Raw genomic sequence first — 20,923 nt, forward strand, 5'->3', positions numbered from 1 at the left:
GGCCATAGGCCTTACACAGTTTTCTTCCAGTTACTGAGTGCCAGTCTTTTGGCTAACCTAAATCCCCTGGGGCTCCAAGCTGCCCTGGCTGTGGAGCCTAGGCGGAGCCCCAGCGAAGACAGTATGAGGGTTATTATAATAAACGTCAAAGCGGCGCTGTGGTTCAGGCGTGTAATCCCAGCACTTTGGGAGGCCGAGGGGGGCCAATCACGAGGTCAAGAGATAGAGACCAACCTGGCCAACATGGTGAAATCCCGAATCTACTACAAATACAAAAATTAGCATGGTGGCGCGCGCCTGTACTCCGGAGGCCGAGGCAGGAGAATCGCTTGAACCGGGAGGCGGAGGTTGCAGTGAGCCGAGATCGAGCCACTGCACTCTAGCCTGGCGACACAGCAAGACTCCGTCATATATAAATAAATAAAATAAAATAAATAAGTAAATAAATAAATAAACGTCAAAATAAGAAAAATGTTCCCGCTGGTTAGGTTTTGTTATTTCAAAAATAAAGTAAGTGACTCGTCTTCCCTCCGGCGGAGACGTGCAGGCAAGAAAGGAGGCAGGGCCTGACCTAGAGGGCTCTACGTTCTAGACAGGGGCCCAAGATACCCCAATTCTGCTTGCCCTCACAAAACATGGCGGCAGGAGAGCAGAGTTTCCGCCCGGGCATGTCCACATTCAATGGGGCCCATGGAAGAGGCGTAGTCTTCTGTAGTCTTCTGCGTGTTGCCCAAACTCAACATGGCGTCCTCGTGGCGCCTGTCCTAGTCTGAGACGCCTATTCCGGGCGTATGCCGCAGCGTCGAGTAACGTCATTTGAACTCCGTCGCGCCGCTTTGTGCGTCACGGGTGGCGGGCGCGGGAAGGGGATTTGGATTGCTGCGCCTCTGCTGTGGAGAAGAAAGTGCTTCTGACCCCCAACGCCAGTTCCAGCGTCTGAGCAGCGCCTGTGAACCCAGTCCTTTCCATTCTGTCACCTTCTCGATCCCGCTGGCGCTTTAGAGCTGCAGCCCCGTCTTGTATCCTTCAGAGCCTCAGCCGCTAGCAGCGATGCATGTGATCAAGCGAGGTGAGGAGGCGACGAAGTGGGCGAGAAGGGAGGTGAGGGCATGCGGGCGGCAGCCGCCGGAGCTGAAGCCGAGCCTGGCCGCCCGCCGCCGCAGCTTCCCGCCTTTCCCGCCTTTCCCGCCTCGGCCTTCCGCCCTGTCAGCTCGCTGCGTCTTCGGTCTTCAGTCAGCCCGCCCCAGTCTCCTTCGGCCTTCGGGCTGCGCCCTCTCGGCTTTGTCATCCTGCCGCCTTTCAAAAGGATAACACCTGCCTTGTATCGAGTCGTTACTGCGTACGCCGAACACTCTCCAGGCACTATTTTATTCTTCACGCCAAGCCTCCGAGAGAGGGGTTAGGGGCTCAGAGCGAGGTTTCGGCCGGTGACCCAAAGGCACCGACAGCTGATAACGCAGTTTGATTTGAAAACCGTGGGGCTGGTGAGCTGTCTCAGGCACAGGGTGTGTGTGGGTGGGGGGGACTCTTTTTTTTTTTTTTTTCGAGACGGAGTTTCGCTCTTGTTACCCAGGCTGGAGTGCAATGGCGCGATCTCGGCTCACCGCAACCTCCGCCTCCTGGGCTCAGGCAATTCTCCTGCCTCAGCCTTCTGAGTAGCTGGGATTACAGGCACGCGCCACCATGCCCAGCTAATTTTTTGTATTTTTAGTAGAGACGGGGTTTCACCATGTTGACCATGGTTGGTCTCGATCTCTCGACCTCGTGATCCACCCGCCTCGGCCTCCCAAAGTGCTGGGATTACAGGCGTGAGCCACCGCGCCCGGCAGGGACTCTTTACCCTACCTAGGCACCTGTCAGTTTACGGAGCTCTTTTGTGGGGTGAAGATAGGAGTGTGGGGTGGAAAAAACATCCCAGACAGCACCTTTCCTTCAGTGTCTTTTCCTTCATGGAGAGAGAGACTGAAACAAAGAAGGGTGGCTGAGACGTCTGACAAGATGGGGACTGGGAAGAGTCGGGGGCCTGTATTCTTTCTCGACAGTTCTTTTTCATGAGACTTGCCGGGTCCCTGCTTTGTGCCCAGCCCTTTGCATGGGCTTGTGAGACTGTAAGAGGAGACAGTCCCTGCTTTGGAAATAGGCTTAGTCCGATTGGAAAAACAAGAGCAACATACTTATAACAGCCACGTGAGATATGCGTGAACAAGTTTTGAGCTGAACATACTTGCCTTTGTTAAAGCAATAATTTCAAAATTGTAGGCACTTAGTAAATACTGGTTGATTGACTGGATGTTTCTGTTTTGTCCTCTAGGCTGCAAACATTTCAGGGAGACTTGAGAAACGGTCTTGTTGAGACAGGGTTTTGCCCTGTTGCCCACAATGGAGTGTAACCGTGCAGTCATAGCTCACTGTAGCCTTGAAGGCCAGGGCTCAAGCGATGCGCTTGCCTCAGCCTCTCAAGTAGCTAGGACTGTAGGCATGCACCACCATGGGTGGCTAATTTTTTATTTATTTTATTTTATTTTTAGAGACGGGGTCTCGCTATGTTGCCCAGGCTGGAGTGCAGTGGCTGTTCACAGGCGCAATCCCACTACTGATGAGCACAGGAGTTTTGACCTGCTCTGTTTCCGACCTGGGCGGGTTCACCCCTCCTTAGGCAACCTGGTGGTCCCCCGCTCCTGGGAGGTCACTATATTGATGCCGAACTTAGTGCAGACACCCAATGGGCATAGCGCACTATAGCCCAGAACTCCTGGGCTCAAGGGAACCTCCCACCTCAGCCTCCCGAGTAGCTGGGACTACAGGCACGCGCCACCGTGTCCGGCTTGAGTGGCTAATTTTTAAAAATTTTTGGTAGTGAAGGAGTCTTGCTGTGCTTTCCAAGCTGGCCTTGAACTCCTGGCCTCAAGCCATCCTCCCTTCCTTGGCTTCCCAAAGTGCTGGGAGTACAACAAGATGGAGACTTCTGCTCACATTTAGCACAGGATCTGCCATGAATAGATTCTCAAAGAATTAATGAGAATAATTGTATCAAAATGTAGCACATGATGAGTGCTGTGGTTAAGCAGGTAGTTGATTTGGTTAACTACAGTCAATGTCCAGATTAATTTAACTACAGCCAAGAGTTGGAAAGGTGGACAGTAGGGTCCCTTCTAATTTTTGGTATCTTGAGAACATCATTCTCTGAATTTTCTTAGCTCCCATTTTAGCTGACCGAAGAACAAAATACATACAGCACTTTTATTGATCTATTCCTTTGAGTGAGAGAAGAGCATCTATTTTTTATTTATTTTTTTACATTATTATTATTATTTTTTTTAAAGACAGAATCTTGCTATGTTGCCCAGGCTGGTCTCCTGGGCTCAAGAGATTCTCCTACTTCAGCCTCCCAAGTACTTGGATTACAGTGCTGGGAGCCATTGCATCTGGATTGAGCATCTATTTATTTATTTTTAAGACAGAGTTTCACTCTTGTTACCCAGGCTGGAGTGCAATGGCGTGATCTCGGCTCACCGAAACCTTCGGCTCACCGAAACCTCCGCCTCCAGGGTTCAGGCAATTCTCCTGCCTCAGCCTCCTGAGTAGCTGGGATTACAGGCACGCACCACCACACCCAGCTGATTTTTTGTATTTTTAGTAGAGACGGGGTTTCACGATGTTGAGTAGGATGGTCTCGATCTCTTGACCTCGTGATCCACCTGCCTCGGCCTCCCAAAGTGCTGGGATTACAGGCGTGAGCCACCATGCCCGGCCGAGCATCTATTTTTTAAATTATTAGATATGGGAGAGATGTTTAGGATGGTCCATGATAAGTCAGTAACAAAGATGAATTGAAAATTTATGGTCTTAGATGATCAGAATGGATAAAATTCAACTCTGTTGAATTTTTAACCTTTGGGTCTACTTCTAAATAACTGTAGTTTAAAAAGTGATACTTTGGCTGGGGTGGCTCATACCTGTAATCCCAGCTACTAGGGAGGCTGAGGCAGGAGACTCACTTGAGCCTGGGAGACGGAGGTTGCAGAAATTGAGCCACTGCACTCCAGTCTGGGCAACAGAGTGAAACACTGTCTCACACACACACACACAAAAAAAAACCAACAAAAAAAGTGCTATCTACAACTAGCTCTGAAAAACAGAGCTTATTTTGTTTCTCATCCCTTCAGAGAGCATGATTTGATCCAGATGATTCATGCACTAGATTTTGCCATTGTAGCATTCAGCAAGACTTGTTAATATACAACATGTACTTAGATTTGTTTCTTTCTTTATTATTTTTTTAATATGCGTAGGGATTTTGGTTTTCTGGACTTTCTTTGTCCCCTCTTATTTTTGGTATGCCAGTGAAATGTCAGACTAACTCTGTAGTTTTTGTTACTATTTTTTTTTTCTTTTCTTTTTGAGATGGGGTCTTGCTGTCTCGCCCAGCCTGGAGTACAGTGGTGTGATCTCAGCTGACTTCAGCCTCTGCCTCCTGGGTTCAAGATATTGTCCTGCCTCAGCCTCCCGAGTAGCTGGGATTACAGGCGCTTATAGTTGAGACTGCAAATGTGTGCCACCATGCCTGGCTAGTTTTTGTTCTTTTTAATGTAATTATTGAGGAGGGCAACTGGCAGTTGACTTTCAAGTACCTATCGAATGTGCTAATATCTTGCGAAACACTTGCTAAATAATGGAGAAAGCAGCTCTGTTTTCAAATAACTTAAAATTGTTACGGATTTAGGAACAATCCATATGAAAATTGTTAGATAGAAGAGAATAGTAGATGAGTTTTTTTCATCTGCTCTCTTGAGCTATTTTTCCTAATGGGAGATTATGGTTAAAAAAATAAAAATTGAGAACCATTGCAGTAAATGGCAAAGTAGCTGACTGAGTTGTAAACTGCTTTAGAACTTAGTGTAGTGTTTTCAGAACTTTGGATTATAACTCATAGTAAAAAAGAAAAACATTTAAGATATTTTTCCTCAAGGAGATTATGGTTAAAAAAGTAAAAATTGAGAACTGTTGCAATAAATGATAAAGTAGCTGAGTGAGTTGTACACTGCTTTGTAATTTAGTGTAGAGTTGTCAAAACTTTGCATTGTAACTCACAGTAAAAAAAAATTTTTACAGACATACATGTATATATGTGTATATGCATAAAATGATAGAAAAGTTTACAAAATAATGTGTTCGAAAGCATCTATTTGCACACTAATCTTTTATTCCAGATCCTCTCTCCCTCCTTCCCTCCCTCCCTCCCTCCCTCTCTCTCTCTCTCTCTCTCTCCCTCCCTCCCTCCTTCTCTCTTTCCTTCCTTGTTTTGTTTTTTTTAATATGCATAGTTTTTGGTTTTCTGGACTTTTTATGTCCCCTCTTATTTTTGGCATGTCAGTCAAATGGCAGACTAACTCCTGTGGTTTTTGTTAATTTTTTTTTTTTGAGATGAGGTCTTACTCTGTCACAAGAGCAAGACTGACCTTCCTTCCTTCCTTCCTTTCTTTGTTCCTTCCTTTTTCCATTCATAGCCCGCTATATTATTTTATAACTCTGTGTGTGGATACTGTACTGTACAGTGGGATTACAGTGGTGAGTAGGCAGACATGGTTCCAGCTTCCAAAGATCCTACAATCAATTGAGAAAGGTAGACAAATTAAAAAGCAATATGATAAAATATGAAAAATACTCTGATAGGTAAAGTACAGGCAGTAGAGGCCATTCGTTGTTATTCATAAAGCATTTATTCAGCACCTCTTTGTGCTAGGAAGTGTTGTAGACATTAGAGATTCTGCAGTGAACAAAGCTAAATTACATTTCTCATTGAGTTTATATCCTGGTGTGGGTGGGAGTGGTAAGTGTATGTAAGAAATAAGTAAACATAATAGGGGCCGGGTGTGGTGGCTCATGCCTGTAATCCCAGCACTTTGGGAGGCTGAGGTGGGTGGATCACCTGAGGTGTCAGAAGTTCCAGACCAGCCTTACCAATATGGAGAAACCCGGTCTCTACTAACGTACAAAATTAGCTGGGTGTGATGGTGCATGCCTGTACTTGCAGCTACTGGGGAGGCTGAGGCAGGAGAATTGCTTAAACCTGGGAGGTGGAGGTTGTAGTAAGCTGAGATCATGCCACTGCGCTCCAGCCTGGGCAAAAAGAGTGAAACTCTGTCTCAAAAAAAAAAAAAAAAAGAAAAAAGAAAAAAGTAAACATACTAATCAGTTAATTTCAGATGGTGATTAATGAGAGATAGTAAAACAGGATGTGATAAAGATGAATGAGACAATAACCTTGGATTGGGTAGCCAGGAAAGGCTTCTCTGAGAAGCTGACATTTGAGCTGAACCCTAAATAGTACTAAGAGCTAGTAATGTGAGATCTATGGCCTGAACATTCCTGGCATAGGGAATTAGAAAGTTCGTAGTTTGTGGAAAAGGCACACATCCTTGGTCTTACAGGATTAGGGAAGTCTTCCTGAAGAGAGAAGAATGACAGTTTGTAGCCTAGAGGAAATCACACGTTGGCTAGAGGATTTTTTTTTTTTTTTTTTTTTTTTTTTTTGAGACAGAGTCTCTGTTGCCCAGCCTGGAGTGCAGTGATTGTGATAGCTCACGGCAACCTCTGCCTCCTGGGTTCAGGCGATTCTCCTGCCTCAGCTCCCCGAGTAGCTGGGATTACAGGTGTCTGCCAGCACAGCCAGATAATTTTTTTTTGTATTTTTAGTAGAGATGGGGTTCACCATGTTAACCAGGCTGTTCTTGAACTACTGACCTCAGGTGATCTGCCTGCCTCAGCCTCCTAAAGTGCTAGGATTGCAAGCATGAGCCACTGTGCCTGGCCCGCTAGAGGATTTTAAAAGAGGAAGAGGTCAGTGTGAGATAAAAATGGTTGGGGCAGGTTTTAGGGAGGTGTGAGATTTGGAGGGTGAGTAGGAGTTAGATGTGTGGAAAGATGGAAGAGTAAGATATAAGCAATGATATGGATATGGGAATGGGAAGCCCCCTTGAGACTTATATTTCACAGGGAACAGTAGAAGAGATCTGGGGCCAAATTAAGAAAGGCTTTGCTTGAAAGGAGAGAAGAGAATAATGTAGGCAATGAGAAGCAGGGATTAGTGAGGTGGTCAAATCAACATCTGGCTTGAAAAGCTAACCAAGTGGAATAACAGAATAGAGAATCGTATGTCATTGGACCTTTAGATCTTTAGTCTGCCTGCTGTTCTCAAGTGTGAGTTAAGATTAATTACGAATGCATTTTTTTATCAGTTTCCTGAATGACTTAAGAACTTCGGTGGTTGTAGAATTTTCTGTTTACTAAGTTGTTTCTCATCCCCCTCTTGCCAATTGCATGTATAATTGCAGAACACTAATGTTGCTTTGTGATTACCTGCCTGCTTAGGTAGCCAATTGTTAGAGCACTGAGGTTTCAGTCCCAGGACCAGCCAGTTAATTTACTTTGTTCCAGAGTTAAACGCTGCAGATTTGAGTCTGATCAGAAAATTATCACAATGGTGATTAGAAAGAGAAGGGCTAACATATCAGTGCAGAAGAAAAGCAACTTGTTCTAGTGAAGATGGGTTAATAGTGATGTATTGTTCAATCATTCTTCATCAAATGTTTGAGAACTTACCTTGTTCTGGGCACTAAATTTTGAGAATACAGATGTGAGTGAGAGGGCTAAATGTAAACATATTTAACCTGTTGCTTATTAGTTACTTCAAGTTGAGTGTCCCTTATCCAAAATTCTTGGGCCCAGAAGTGTTTCAGATGTTGAATTTGTTTCAGATTTTGGAATATTTGCATTATATTTACTGATTGCCATCCCTAATCAGAAAATCCAAAATCTGAAATGGTCCAAGGAGCATTTCCTTTGAACATCGTGTTGGCATTCAAAAAGTTTTGGATTTTAGAGTGTTTTCGATTTTGGGATTTTGGATTAAGGATATTCAACCTATAGTTACAATGGGTTGTAGTTGCACAAAGGAGAAAAAAAACCAAATCAGTGCGAGACACTAAATTTATTGAGTGCCTATTGTGTATCACATACTGTGATTTTTTTTCCCCATAGTTTTTTTGACAAAAACTAAATCAGTGCGAGAGACTAACATTTATTGAGTGTCTGTTGTGTATCACATACTGTGATTTTTTTTTTTCCCCTTAAGAGCAGCTTTGTTTTATTTATTTTTTTTTGAGGCAGAGTCTTGCTCTGTTGCCAGGCTGGAGTGCAGTGGCATGATCTCGGTACACTGCAACCTCCGCCTCCCGGGTTCAAGTGATTCTCCTGCCTTAGCCTCCCAAGTAGCTGGGACTACAGGCATGTAGCACCATGCCAGGCTAATTGTTTGTATTTTAGTAGAGATGGGGTTTCACCTTGTTGGCCAGGATGGTCTCGATCTCCTGACCTTGTAATCCGCTCAAAGTGCTGGGATTGCAGGCGTGAGCTACCATGCCCAGTGAGCAGCTTTGTTTTATAATGAGATATCATAGTTGTAACTATGCCAAAGTTGTTACAACAACAGTACTTTTTACCTTAATCTCATTTTACTGTCATAGTAAACTGACGAGGTAAGTAGAATAGATAACAATAATTAACACCTTTCTACAAATGAAGATCTGTGAAATGACTGATCATGTTTTGTGACTTGCCTAAGCTTAAGACTGTTTGATGGTTGGGTATATTCACTATTCCTGGTAAGACTAAATAAAGGTTGGATGAGCTACTGTTTGAGGTTAAACTAAGAGTAGTGAGACTTTTTGTCTAGAAGGACAAAGAGGGATAACCTAAGTCCAAAGTCATGAAAAATATTAGGTAAAATATGTAGTGTGTCAGATGGGATAAGTGGTATGGAGAAAAAGCACAGAAGGGGAAGGGGAATATGAAGAGCAAGCGTCCTATTTGGGGCATTGCAATTTAAAATGGAGTCATCAGGGAAAGCCTCACTGAGAAGTTGATGACACTGAGCATAGACCTAAAGGAGGCATATAGCAAGAAGGCCAGGTTGTCAAGGTAGAATAGGAAGGAAGGTGGGAGAGTTAGAGGTAAAATTGGGAGTTGGGTGCACAGGACAGGTTGTACAGGATTTTGTGGATTGTTTAAACAATTTTGATTTTAATTCTGGAGATAAGAAGTCACTATTAGGAATTTCAAGGGAAGTAATGGTATGATTCTGAGTTTAACTTTTAAAGGATAATTTTGGCTGCCATGTGGGATGGGGGGAAAATTTAAGAAGTTGTCTGTAAATATGTATCTGTATAGAATTCATATTCTATTTACATATTTACAGACATCAGAGAGGATAATCTCTTCATGAATCTTTTGAGGGGGTCTGAATCTTATCTGTGAAATAGCATTCATGTCGGTCAATTTACATGTTAATTACATTTGATTCTTTGACATTGTAGTCTTAATAATTGCTAATATGAATTTAATAATTGCTAACATGATTTGATTCTTCAGATGGCCGCCAAGAGCGAGTCATGTTTGACAAAATTACATCTCGAATCCAGAAGCTTTGTTATGGACTCAATATGGATTTTGTTGATCCTGTAAGTAAATATGGTTTTTATATTGGGTCCCTTGTTTCATGTGTTTCTTTCCATTTCTCTCTTATCCCCGGACCTTCACTCACCTGATACACTTTGGTTTGGTATTCTGGCTATGTCCTTTGATACAAAATTTTTTGCTTAAAACAAATTCATTGCTTAAAACAAAATTTTTGCCTAAAACAAAAACATTTTTTTTTCTTAATTTTGGTTAACTTCTCTCACTTTTCAGAGAACTACAAATGTGCATAAAGGGAAAAATTTGATATTAACATTTAATAGCAGATTTTTTTTTTTGAGTAAATTGTTTTATTCATTAGTGGAAAAGCCTAGGCCACCTGAGGTGGCTCACGCCTGTTATCTCATCACTTTGGGAGGCTGAGGCTGGCAGATCATCTGAGGTCAGGAGTTCGAGACCAGCCTGGCCAACATGGTGAAACCCGTCTCTACTAAAAATACAAAAATTAGCTGGGCATGGTGATGGGTGCCTGCAATCCCAGCTACTTGGGAGGCTGAGACAGGAGAATCACTTGAACCTGGGAGGTGGGTATTGCAGTAAGCTAAGATCATGCCACTGCACTTCAGCCTGGGTGACAGAGTGAGACTGCCTCTCTCACACACACACACACACAAAGCCTAGAGTAAAGCTTGTTTTGGAATTGTGGTTATTTAGGTAGGCACTGGTTTGAAATTTGCTTTTTATTATTTATGTAAAAATATTTAAGTAATATAAAGTAGATTTCATAGACAATATTTAAGTCAAGAACAAACTATTCATAAATGAGTTGCTCTGCTTTTGTCCTTATCTTTTATAACTTCTATATTATAGATCAGGCGTCCCCAAACTACGGCCCGCGGGCCGCATGCGGCCCCCTGAGGCCATTTATCCGGCCCCCCACCGCACTTCAGGAAGGGGCACCTCTTTCATTGGTGGTCAGTGAGAGGAGCACAGTATGTGGCGGCCCTCCAACGGTCTGAGGAACAGTGAACTGGCCCCCTGTGTAAAAAGTTTGGGGACGCCTGTTCTAGACTCTCATCAGTCATCTGGACTGTTTTCTGTGGTCTCTGCAGTGTCCTGGCCTTCCTCTAATCTTGCCCTCTTCAAATCCGTTTTCTACCTGACTTCTAAAATGATCTTCCTCAAATGAGAATCTCTAAGAACTCTTTTTTTCAAATCCACCCATATTTCTGTCTCCTTATTTAGGTATTTTATCTGTACTGTTGTAATACCTGTGCTCTTCTCATAGCTTTAATCATATAGTATGGAAATTAATTATAGGTCTTTGTCCTCCCCTTAGATTGAGGATGGGCTGTATCTTATTATTATGATATCCTCAGTGCTTAACATGTATCTAATTAGACACTTGACCAAAGTAAGTTTGTTCAAGAAAAAATGATTTTATGCAGCTTTAAAATATGCTTATTGTAAATTCTCTTTTACATTGAAGACTTAGTCAATAATTAGAATAGTAGAATGTTGGAGTTGGAATGAACCTAAGAACCCATACTATTTCATCTTTGTTTTATAGATAAGAAAGTTCCAAAGAGAGAAGGGAGTGACTTAAGTTAGTGGAAGTGTAGGGAGAAGCACCTGGCTCTCTTGACTAATGCATGTTCTGTTTGCCTCATGCAGTAGTACATTTTAGAGTGCAGGAGCGTTGTAGCAGCCTCCAACTTGCTAGGGTAGATTCTGTTGAAAAACGGTCAGTGCTCGTTTGTAATCCCAGCATTTTGGGAGACTGAGGTAGGTGGATTCCTTGGGCTCAGGAGTTTGAGACCAGCCTGGGCAACGTGGTGAAAGTGCCCAGGTGCAGTGGCGCAATCTTGGCTCACTGCAGCCTTCACCCCCTAGGTTCAAATGATTCTCGTGCCTCAGCCTCCCTCAGCTGGGATTACAGGCATGTGCCACCACACCTGGCTAATTTTTTTTAATTTTTATTTTTAGTAGAGACAGAGTTTTGCCATGTTGGCCAGGCTGGTCTTGAACTACTGGCCTCAAGTGATCTGCCTGCTTTGGCCTCTCAAAGTGCTGAAATTAGAGGTGTAAGCCACACCGAGCCCAGCCTCAACCCTCCTGTTTCTACAAAAAAAAAAAAAAAAAAAAAAATGAGCTGGGTGTCCTGGTGCATGCCAGTAGTCCCAGCTACTTGGTGAGATTGTGCCACGGTACTCTAGCCTAGGCCACAGAATGAGACCCTGTCTTAAAAAGAAAAAAAGAAAAACTGCATGCTGTTATATCTGGTACAGTTAGCACACAGATAGTATTCTATTCTGAGTTCTAATTGTTTGCCATGTTGCACCAGAAACTATTTAGAAGACTTCACTGCTCTTACACGGAACATACCTTATCTGCTGGATCTGGGAAGAAAGTGATCAGGAGCAACTTGGGCTTAGCTATATTTTAATTAGAATAGATTGCAGATTATTAAAGTAGTTACCCACCTTTGTCTTTTTTTGAGGGGGGTACACATTGTTATGCTGGGAAATACATTTATTTTCTGTTGGATTAAGCAGTTTCTTAAAGATTCAATAAACACAACTTAGAATTTGTTTTCCTTAAAAATGTATGCTAATACCTTGTGCATTATATGTCTTAAAAACTGGAACTTATAATGTGGCCTTGAAAACAGTGAAATGCAGTGAGGTTTAATGGGATTGAGGCCAGAAGACTTGTATAATAATATAACCTTGGGCAAGTCCCAATAATGTGAGCCTCAGGTTCTTCATGTAAGGTAGGTATAGTAATAATCATATCATAAGGTGATTATGAAATGTCAGAGATTATCCAAGTTGAAACATTTTGTAATTTGTGAAGTGCTAAAGGAAGAGTAGTCATTAAATTATCATTACTCAGCCCCAAACTTAATTTATACTTCCATCTCCCTTAATTGGCATGATTAAAATTTGATTCATTTGCTTTTCTGTACATATCCTTATATGGAATTGGGAAAAGTAAGTATGGAGCTGGAGCCCTGATCACGTAGGGAGAATCTGAATGAAAAATGGAGAAACACTTATAGAATCATTAGTCCATTGGGAGAATTTGAATGAAAAATAGGGAAATACTCATAGGATCATTAGTCTGTTTTCAGCTATTTCCCTGTGAGACTAATTGATTTAAAGGCTATACTTAGATTTTTTTTTAATGACACCTTTATTTTATATGTAGTTATATTTTCTGGTAGTTCTTCTGGTTTATGCATTCTCATTACTAAGTTTCCCACTGCCCACCATTCTGAAAGATAATTTTTCAGAGAAGTAAATTGTTTTGTTTTTTGTTTGAGACAGGGTCTCACTGTATCACCCAGGCCGGAGTACAGTGCTGTGATCATAGATAGCTCAGTGCAGCCTTGACCTCTCCAGCTCAAGCAATCCTTCCACCTCAGCTTCCCCTTTAGCTGCAATCACAGGTGCTTACCACCATGACTGGCTAATTTTTTTATTTTTAGTAGGGATGGGGGTCTTTTTACATTGCCTGGGGTTTGTCTCAAACTCCTGGGCTTAAATGAGCCTCCTGCCTCAGCCTCCCAAAGTGTCGGGATTACAGGTGTGAGCCACTGTGCCAACCTGTCATTTTTATTGTGATGTGAATTTGATTGTTTTCTTTCCTTTTATTTTTTTGAGACAGGATCTTACTCTGTTGCCCAGGCTGGAGTGCAGTGGCATGATCACAGCTCACTGCAGCCTCAGCTTCCCAGGTAGCTGGGATCACAGGTGTGTACCACCAGACCCAGCTAATTTTTTTTTTTTTTAATTATTTGTGGAGATGGGGGTCTTCCTAGCTTGCCCAGGCTGGTCTCAAGCCATTCTCCCACATTGGCTTCCCAAAGTGCTGTGATTATAGGTGTGAGCCACAATGCCTGGCCTTTTTTTTTGAAATAAGGTTATGAATTCCTAAGCTTAAGTGATCCCCTCACCTCAGCCTTCTGAGTAGCTAGGACTATAGGTGTGTCCTACCACACCTGGCCATGATGGTTTTCTTAATTCCTCTTTTAGGAAAGCTATTGTTTCTTGGGAAAGCTCCAGTAATTCTTGGTCTTATTTTTGTAGGCTCAGATCACCATGAAGGTAATCCAAGGCTTGTACAGTGGGGTCACCACGGTGGAACTAGATACTTTGGCTGCTGAAACAGCTGCAACCTTGACTACTAAGCATCCTGACTATGCTATCCTGGCAGCCAGGATTGCCGTCTCTAACTTGCACAAAGAAACAAAGAAAGTGTTCAGTGGTAAGTTTGGGGTGAAAAAGTAAAAATTTAGTATTCTCAGAAAAGTAATAAGGGTACTAGAAGTAAATCTTGACTGTTTAAAGAAGCAAATAGGGCCAGGTCGGGTGGTTTATGCCTCTAATCCCAGCAATTTGGGAGGCCGAGGCAGGCAAATTGCCCGAATCCAGGAGTTTGAGTCCAGCCTGGGCAACATGGCAAAACCTGTCTCTACTTTTTTTTATTTTTTATTTTTTATTATTATTAAAAAATAAAATAGCCTGGGTGTGGTAGCTCACGCCTGTCATCCCAGCACTTTAGGAGGCCGAGGCAGGTGGATTAGGAGGTCAGGAGTTCGAGACCAGCCTGGCCAACATGGTGAAACCCCGGCTCTACTAAAAATACAAAAAATTAGTCAGGTGTGATGGCAGGGGCCTGTAATCCCAGCTACCTGGGAGGCTGAGGCAGGAGAATTGCTTGAACCTGGGAGGTGGAAGTTAGAGTGAGCTGAGATTGTGCCACTGTACTCCAGCCTGGGCAATACAGTGAGACTCTGTCTCAAAAAATAAATCAGTAAATAAAATAAACATGACTATGTAAATTAGTGAGAAAGAGGGGACTACGATTTCTTATTTCTCCAGGCTGCCTACCTACTGCATAAAAGGGTTGATGGATCTTTGTTCTTTAAGCTTTTTATTCTCTTTTTTTTTTTTTTTTTTTTTGAGATGAAGGTTCATTCTTATTGCCCAGGCTGGAATGCAATGGTATGATCTCAGGTCACTGCAGCCTCCGCCTCCCGGGTTCAAGTGATTCTCCTGCCTCGGCTTCCCAAATAGCTGGGATTACAGGCACCTGCCACCACACCCAGCTAATTTTTGTATTTTTAATAGAGGCAGGGTTTCACCATTTTGCCCAGGCTGGTCTCAAACTCCTGACCTGAGGTGATCTGCCCTCCTTGGTCTCCCAAAGGGCTGAGATTATAGGCATGAGCCATTCCACCTGGCCTCTCTCTCTCTCTCTCTTTCTGTCACCCAGGCTGGAGTGCCATGGCATGATCTTGGCTCACTGCAACCTCTGCCTCCTGGGTTCAAGCAATTCTCTTGCCTCAGCCTCCCAAGTAGCTAGGACTACAGGTGTGTGCCACCATGCCCAGCTAATTTTTTGTATTTTTAGTAGAGATGGGGTTTCACCATGTTAGTCAGGATGGTCTCAATCCCTGACCTCATGGTCCACCCGCCTCAGCCTCCCAAAGTGCTGGGATTATAGGCATGAGCCCCTGCACCCGGCCTTCTCTTTTGTCTTTTTAAAGCTCATCTTTAGGCACTTTATGGTGGTATGGTTGGAAAAATGAATAATATTTATTGACAAGTTCTGGGACAAACAAAATGTTACAGTTGCTCCTTTGTTATTAGAAGCAAACTCTTTATTTGATCACTCCCATTTTCTCCAAAATTAAAAACGTTAAAAAGGTATGGTGGTATGTGCCTGTCATTCTAGCTACTCAGGAGGCTGAGGGAGGCTAGCTTCCCAAAGCGCTGGGATTACAGATGTGAGCCACTGCCTAGCCTTAGGAATGTATTTTAAACTACAAGAGCTTATACTCACTTTAACTTGAGAAGATTGTTTCCTTAAATGAGGCATTATAGATTTCTTCAACATATATATGTTTATTGAGCACTTTATATGCTAGGCACTGAGGTGGGTTGGAATGAAAAAAGGGTTGAACTACTGTTTTCAACTATTACCTAAAGATTGAATTAGCTGTTAAGTTGTCTTGATATTTTTATTTTTTGTTGTATTTTTTTAGATGTGATGGAAGATCTGTATAACTACATAAATCCACATAATGGCAAACATTCTCCCATGGTGGCTAAGTCGACATTGGATATTGTTTTGGCCAATAAAGACGTATGTATAACACTTTTCTGGTGGAAATATTTTGATAGTCTTTTTTAATAATGCACACATTGTAGAAAATTTAAGTACTACAAAAGATACAGATAAATACTAATTCTGCTTCCTGCCCTGATTCCTGATTTTCTTCTCTAGAAACAACTTCAATTTTTCATTTTAAAATGTATTTTTCCAGAGCTATTTTGTACGTACATGTGTAGTGCATACATGTGTATGTGTGTACATATATATTTTTTCTTTTCAGTGGTAGTGTACTGTGCATACTGTTTTCATTGATACTTTTTTCACTTGTAAGTATATCTTGTTTGTTCTATATCAGCCCTTATGAATTTACCCATTTTTTTCTAACAGTTTTATAACATTCCATTTTATAGATACATTGTTATTGTTTGTTTGTATGTGTAAGAATTCCTTTAGTGATCAATATTTGTTTTTCATCTTTTCACTGCAGTGAATATCCTTGTGTGGTAGGTGTTTTGCCCATAGATGAATATATTTGTAAGATAAATCCCTTCAGTAGAATTCCTGAGCCAATGTGTATATGAATTCAAAATTTTGATAGGCATTGCCAAACTGACTCCCAAAAAGGTTGCTCAGGTAAAATTTTAAAAGTTCATGCTCAGCAACTTAAAAATTATCCACTTGTGTTTGAACCTCTTTCTTAACTAGAGGCCAGAGGTCAGAAGGGAAAAGATGTAGCTTAGCCAGCCCTTTTACACATAGGATTTATTGAACATGTATATCTGAACAGATTAGAGACCAATTTTAACTTTAGGTAATAGAATAATTAATTGACTGTGTCTCTGAACTTGTATCTGATGTTAAAGAGACTAAGAGAAAACTGAGTTGTTTGTGTATTGTTAATTTGTGTAATCTTGAAGACAAGTTGAAGACAGAAATACAGCAGCAGCAGCAAAAGCTGTGTTTAAAAATATGTGTATTGATAGTCAAGCATTTCAGTTCTCTAATATTCATACTGGCCCCATATCCGCCTTTAGCAACAAAGATGACCTTAAAATTTTAAGAGAAAAGGAAAGAAGACTTTCATATAGATTTTTCTAGTCCATAGACATGGATCATTATGTAGAAATACTGTTAGTATTTTGAAAACCTGGTTTCATTTTTTTTCTATCCAAAATGATTATTTGTATGTAAGTGCTTTTATTTTCCTCTGAATGGCTTTATAGCCTACAAAAATCCTATCATAATGACCAGTTAAGATATAAAATCTTACTGTTATAATATTGGTTTGTTCGAAACTTGTTAAAAGGACCATAGATTTTGAAAAGCCTCGCAATTAACGTAGTCCAGCCTCCTGTCATTGTTCACTGTATATACTCTTTTTGGGTAGGCTAGTTTTTAAAATAAATGTATATATTAGTAAATATGTAGTACGAATACTTTTGGATTAATAGTCAATCTAAAAACATGTTTAAGGATGATAATATAATCCCATTTATGTTCATGTTCTTTTCCCCTTTCAAAACATACTATAAACATAATAGTGAAAGTTTAGAAAATCACATTTAATCTCACAACATAGATTTGTGTATTATCTTCTAGTATTTTAATACACGTTTTTAAACCTAATTAGGATACTTAATTTATATATATAGTTTCTTTTTGTAAAAATGTTAGATGGACTTCTACAGTAATAATACTTAGTGTTATTTCATTGCATCCTATGTTTATTTTAGTTATGGAATTAGGGCTGAGAGGTAACAGATTTTGTGAAAATAAGTAATTGTTTTAATTTAATTATGGGTTCTTTTCACCCCTGTTAGCGCCTGAATTCTGCTATTATCTATGACCGAGATTTCTCTTACAATTACTTTGGCTTTAAGGTAAATAATGGGTTTCAAATATGTGGGGATTTGTACTTCAAGCACAAAATTCAGGATTTTGTTTATGTTTTGGTGACCGTCATAAAGGCCATAAGTTGTTTGGAGTTGGGATGGACCTGGGGAACTAGTGGGGTTAAGGTAGTGGTGGTGGTTTGAATTAAGGCAAGGGTAGCTTATCTATTTGCATTTTAAAAATTTTCCACTTATTACTTCTGGATTACCTGAGAAGTTATGCAGATAAATTACCATAAGTAGTTCATGACATTCTAAGTATTTTTGCATTGATAGACAGTATAGTGTAGTGACTGAAAACATGAATGTTGCTGTCCATCTGAATTCTAATCTCTGCTCTATTTCTTATTAGCAAGTTATTTAATCTCTCTGTGCTTGTTTTCTCCTTTTTAGAATGGGGAGAAAATAGAATTCCAACAATAAGTTAAACATTTTTTTTTTTTTTTGAAACAGTCTCACTCTGTCACCCAGGCTGGAGTGTACTGGTGCGATCTTGGCTCACTACAACCTCCATCTCCCGGATATCAGCAATTCTCCTGCTTCAGCCTCCTGAGTACCTGAGACTACAGGCACACACCACCATGCCCAGCTAATTTTTGTATTTTTAGTGGAGATGGAGTTTTGCCATGTTGGTCAGGCTGGTCTCCAACTCCTGACCTCAGGTGATCTGTCCACCTTGGCCTCCCAAAGTGTTGAGATTACAGGTGTGAGCCACTCCACCTGGCCAGTTTAGTTTAAATTTCAATGTAAAGTGCCGATAACAGGCTGGAGGCAGTGACTCATGCCTGTAATCCCAGCACTTTAGGATATCTCGAGGTCAGGAGTTTGAGACCAGCCTGGGCCACATGGTGAAATGCTGTCTCTACAAAAAATACAAAATTAGTGGGGCGTAGTGGTACATGCCTGTAATTTCAGCTAGTTGGGACGATGAGATGTGAGAATCACTTGCACCTGGAAGGCAAAGGTTGTGCCACTGCACTCCAGCCTGGGTGACAGTGAGACTCTGTCTCCAAAAAAAAAAAATTAAAGTGCTTATACCAGACTAGGCACTGCTCTAAACCACATATTATACTCAGGCTGGGTGTGGTGGCTCACGCCTGTAATCCTAGCACTTTGGGAGACCAAGGCGGGCAGATTTCCTGAGCTCAGGAGTTTGAGACCAGCCTGGGTAACACGGTGAAACCTTGTCTCTACTAAAATACAAAAAAATTAGACTGGTGTGGCGGCATGCTCCTCTAGTCCTAGCTACTTGGGAAGCTAAGGCAGGAGAAACGCTTGAACCCAGGAGGTGGAAGTTGCAGTGAGCCAAGATTATGCCACTGTACTCCAGCCTAGGCAAAAGAGCAAGACTCTGTCTCCAAAAAAAGAGCAAACAAACTTATATACTCATTTAATCCTCTGAGGACTCTCTGATGTATATGTTGCTCTTTTAATCCTTATGAGGAGTCCTCAGGGGATTAAATGAGTTTATGTGTTGCTTAGATGAGTGCCTAGTCTGTTACAGGCACTTTTTAGGTGTTAGCTGTTATGATGTTGATGATGCTGATGCTGATGAATACTACAACTTCTGCTGTTAATGGGTATAGAGCTGGCTTTTTCCAGAAATTTTCATGCAGTCTCTGCCAAAAAAAATGTGCCAATGAGGCCACGTATGGTGACTTAATGCCTGTAATTCTAGCAGTTTGGGAAACAGATGGGAGAATTCCTTGAGCTAAGGAGTTTGAGACCAGCCTGGGTAACACAGTTAGACCATGTTGCTACAGAACATTTAAAAAAGTTTTTTAAAAATAGTGCCAATGATAATGTTTCAGATGAAGCTAGGAAGAATAAATGTGCTATTCTTTTCATTTAAAATTTTATAGAAACTGAAAATTTGAGATTGCCTTATTGTGGATGATATATCCCGTCTTTAAAAATGGTGCTCTGAAAATTTTTTGTTGTTTCTCTCTTTCTAGACGCTAGAGCGGTCTTATTTGTTGAAGATCAATGGAAAAGGTGAGAAATGAACATGTTTGTGTGCTACATTTTCTACTCATTATATTGATTGTATAGCTTTGAGCTATAAGTCTTAATATTCCTACTTAGACTCTAGATAACATTTTGGACTTTAGGTTTAGTTTGTGGATAATTGTCCTGCTTATTAGTATAAAGCTTTTGGTATCCTTTTCTGAAATTCAAATATGTATCCCATCCTACTTTTTCTGACATATCTCGTCACGTGAAAACTTCTCTTTCGTCTATAGTGGCTGAAAGACCACAGCATATGTTGATGAGAGTATCTGTTGGGATCCACAAAGAAGACATTGATGCAGCAATTGAAACATATAATCTTCTTTCTGAGAGGTGGTTTACTCATGCTTCGCCCACTCTCTTCAATGCTGGTACCAACCGCCCACAACTTTCTAGGTATGTGTTTTGAGTATGCTCACAACTTTCTAGGTATGTGTTTTGAGTAGGGAAATAAACCTTGACCTGAAGAAACTGGGCAGTCCATTACATAAAAAATAACTTGATGAATGTTTAATCACTGCCTACTCTGATTCAAAGTGAGATTTAGATTCTGGGAAGATCTCCGACTGTAATGTGGTAAACGAATTGGAGAAAAGACAAATGCTTATAACAAAAACGTTCTAAAATTGATTGGATTGTTGTGATGGAGTAAGTACACTTTAAATGAGGAATTATATTATTTGTGAATTATATTTCTTTCCTTTTTTTTTTTTTTTTTTTTTGAGATGGAGTCTTGTTCTGTCACCCAGGCTGGAGTGCGGTGACGTGATCTCGGCTCACTGCAACCTCCACCTCTTGGGTTCAAGCAATTCTTCAGCCTCAGACTCCCGAGTAGCTGGGATTATAGGCTTCCACCACCATGCCTGGGTAATTTTTGTATTTTTAGTAGAAATAGGGTTTCACCATGTTGGCCAGGCTGGTCTTGAACTCCTGACCTCAGGTGATCTACCCACCATGGCCTCCCCAAAGTGCTGGGATTACAGGTGTGAGCCACCACGCCTGGTATGAATTATATTTCAATTGGGTTGTTTTAAAATGAAAGTAAGTGCCAAGAACTAGTTAGGGGACTCTTACAGCAATGTATATAAGAAATTGTGAGACCTGGAGTGGTAGCTTGTGCCTGTCATCCCAGCAGTTTAGGAGGCCAAGGTGGGCGGATCATGAGGTCAGGAGTTCGAGAGCATTCTGGCTAACGTGGTGAAACCCCATCTCTATTAAAAATACAAAAATTAGCTGGGCATGCTGGCACAGGCCTGTAGTCCCAGCTACTCGGGAGGCCGAGGATGGAGAATTGCTTGAAACTAGGAGGCGGAGGTTGCGGTGAGCTGAGATCACGCCATTGCACCCCAGCCTGGGTAATAAGAGCGAAACTCTGTCTCAAAAAAAAAAAAATTGTGGTAGTTTAGATTAGGGAGGTGAAATTA

The 20,923-nt window shown here is 41.4% G+C and overlaps 1 protein-coding gene across 1 annotated transcript in view; it reads left to right on the forward strand.

Annotated features, from left to right (window-relative positions):
• The first annotated feature begins 822 nt into the window (after positions 1-822).
• Positions 823-20,923, forward strand: part of RRM1 (ribonucleotide reductase catalytic subunit M1) — a 51,777-nt gene continuing 31,676 nt past the window's right edge. Inside the window, exons 1-7 of the mRNA XM_003923397.4 lie at positions 823-1,069; positions 9,430-9,518; positions 13,566-13,743; positions 15,527-15,627; positions 17,418-17,477; positions 19,445-19,484; positions 19,733-19,895. Of these exons, the coding sequence (XP_003923446.1) occupies positions 1,051-1,069; positions 9,430-9,518; positions 13,566-13,743; positions 15,527-15,627; positions 17,418-17,477; positions 19,445-19,484; positions 19,733-19,895 (650 nt within the window). The 5' untranslated portion in view covers positions 823-1,050. The remainder of the gene's footprint in view (positions 1,070-9,429; positions 9,519-13,565; positions 13,744-15,526; positions 15,628-17,417; positions 17,478-19,444; positions 19,485-19,732; positions 19,896-20,923) is intronic.

This window comes from Saimiri boliviensis, chromosome 6 (genome assembly GCF_048565385.1).
Source record: "Saimiri boliviensis isolate mSaiBol1 chromosome 6, mSaiBol1.pri, whole genome shotgun sequence".
NCBI lineage: Eukaryota > Metazoa > Chordata > Mammalia > Primates > Cebidae > Saimiri > Saimiri boliviensis.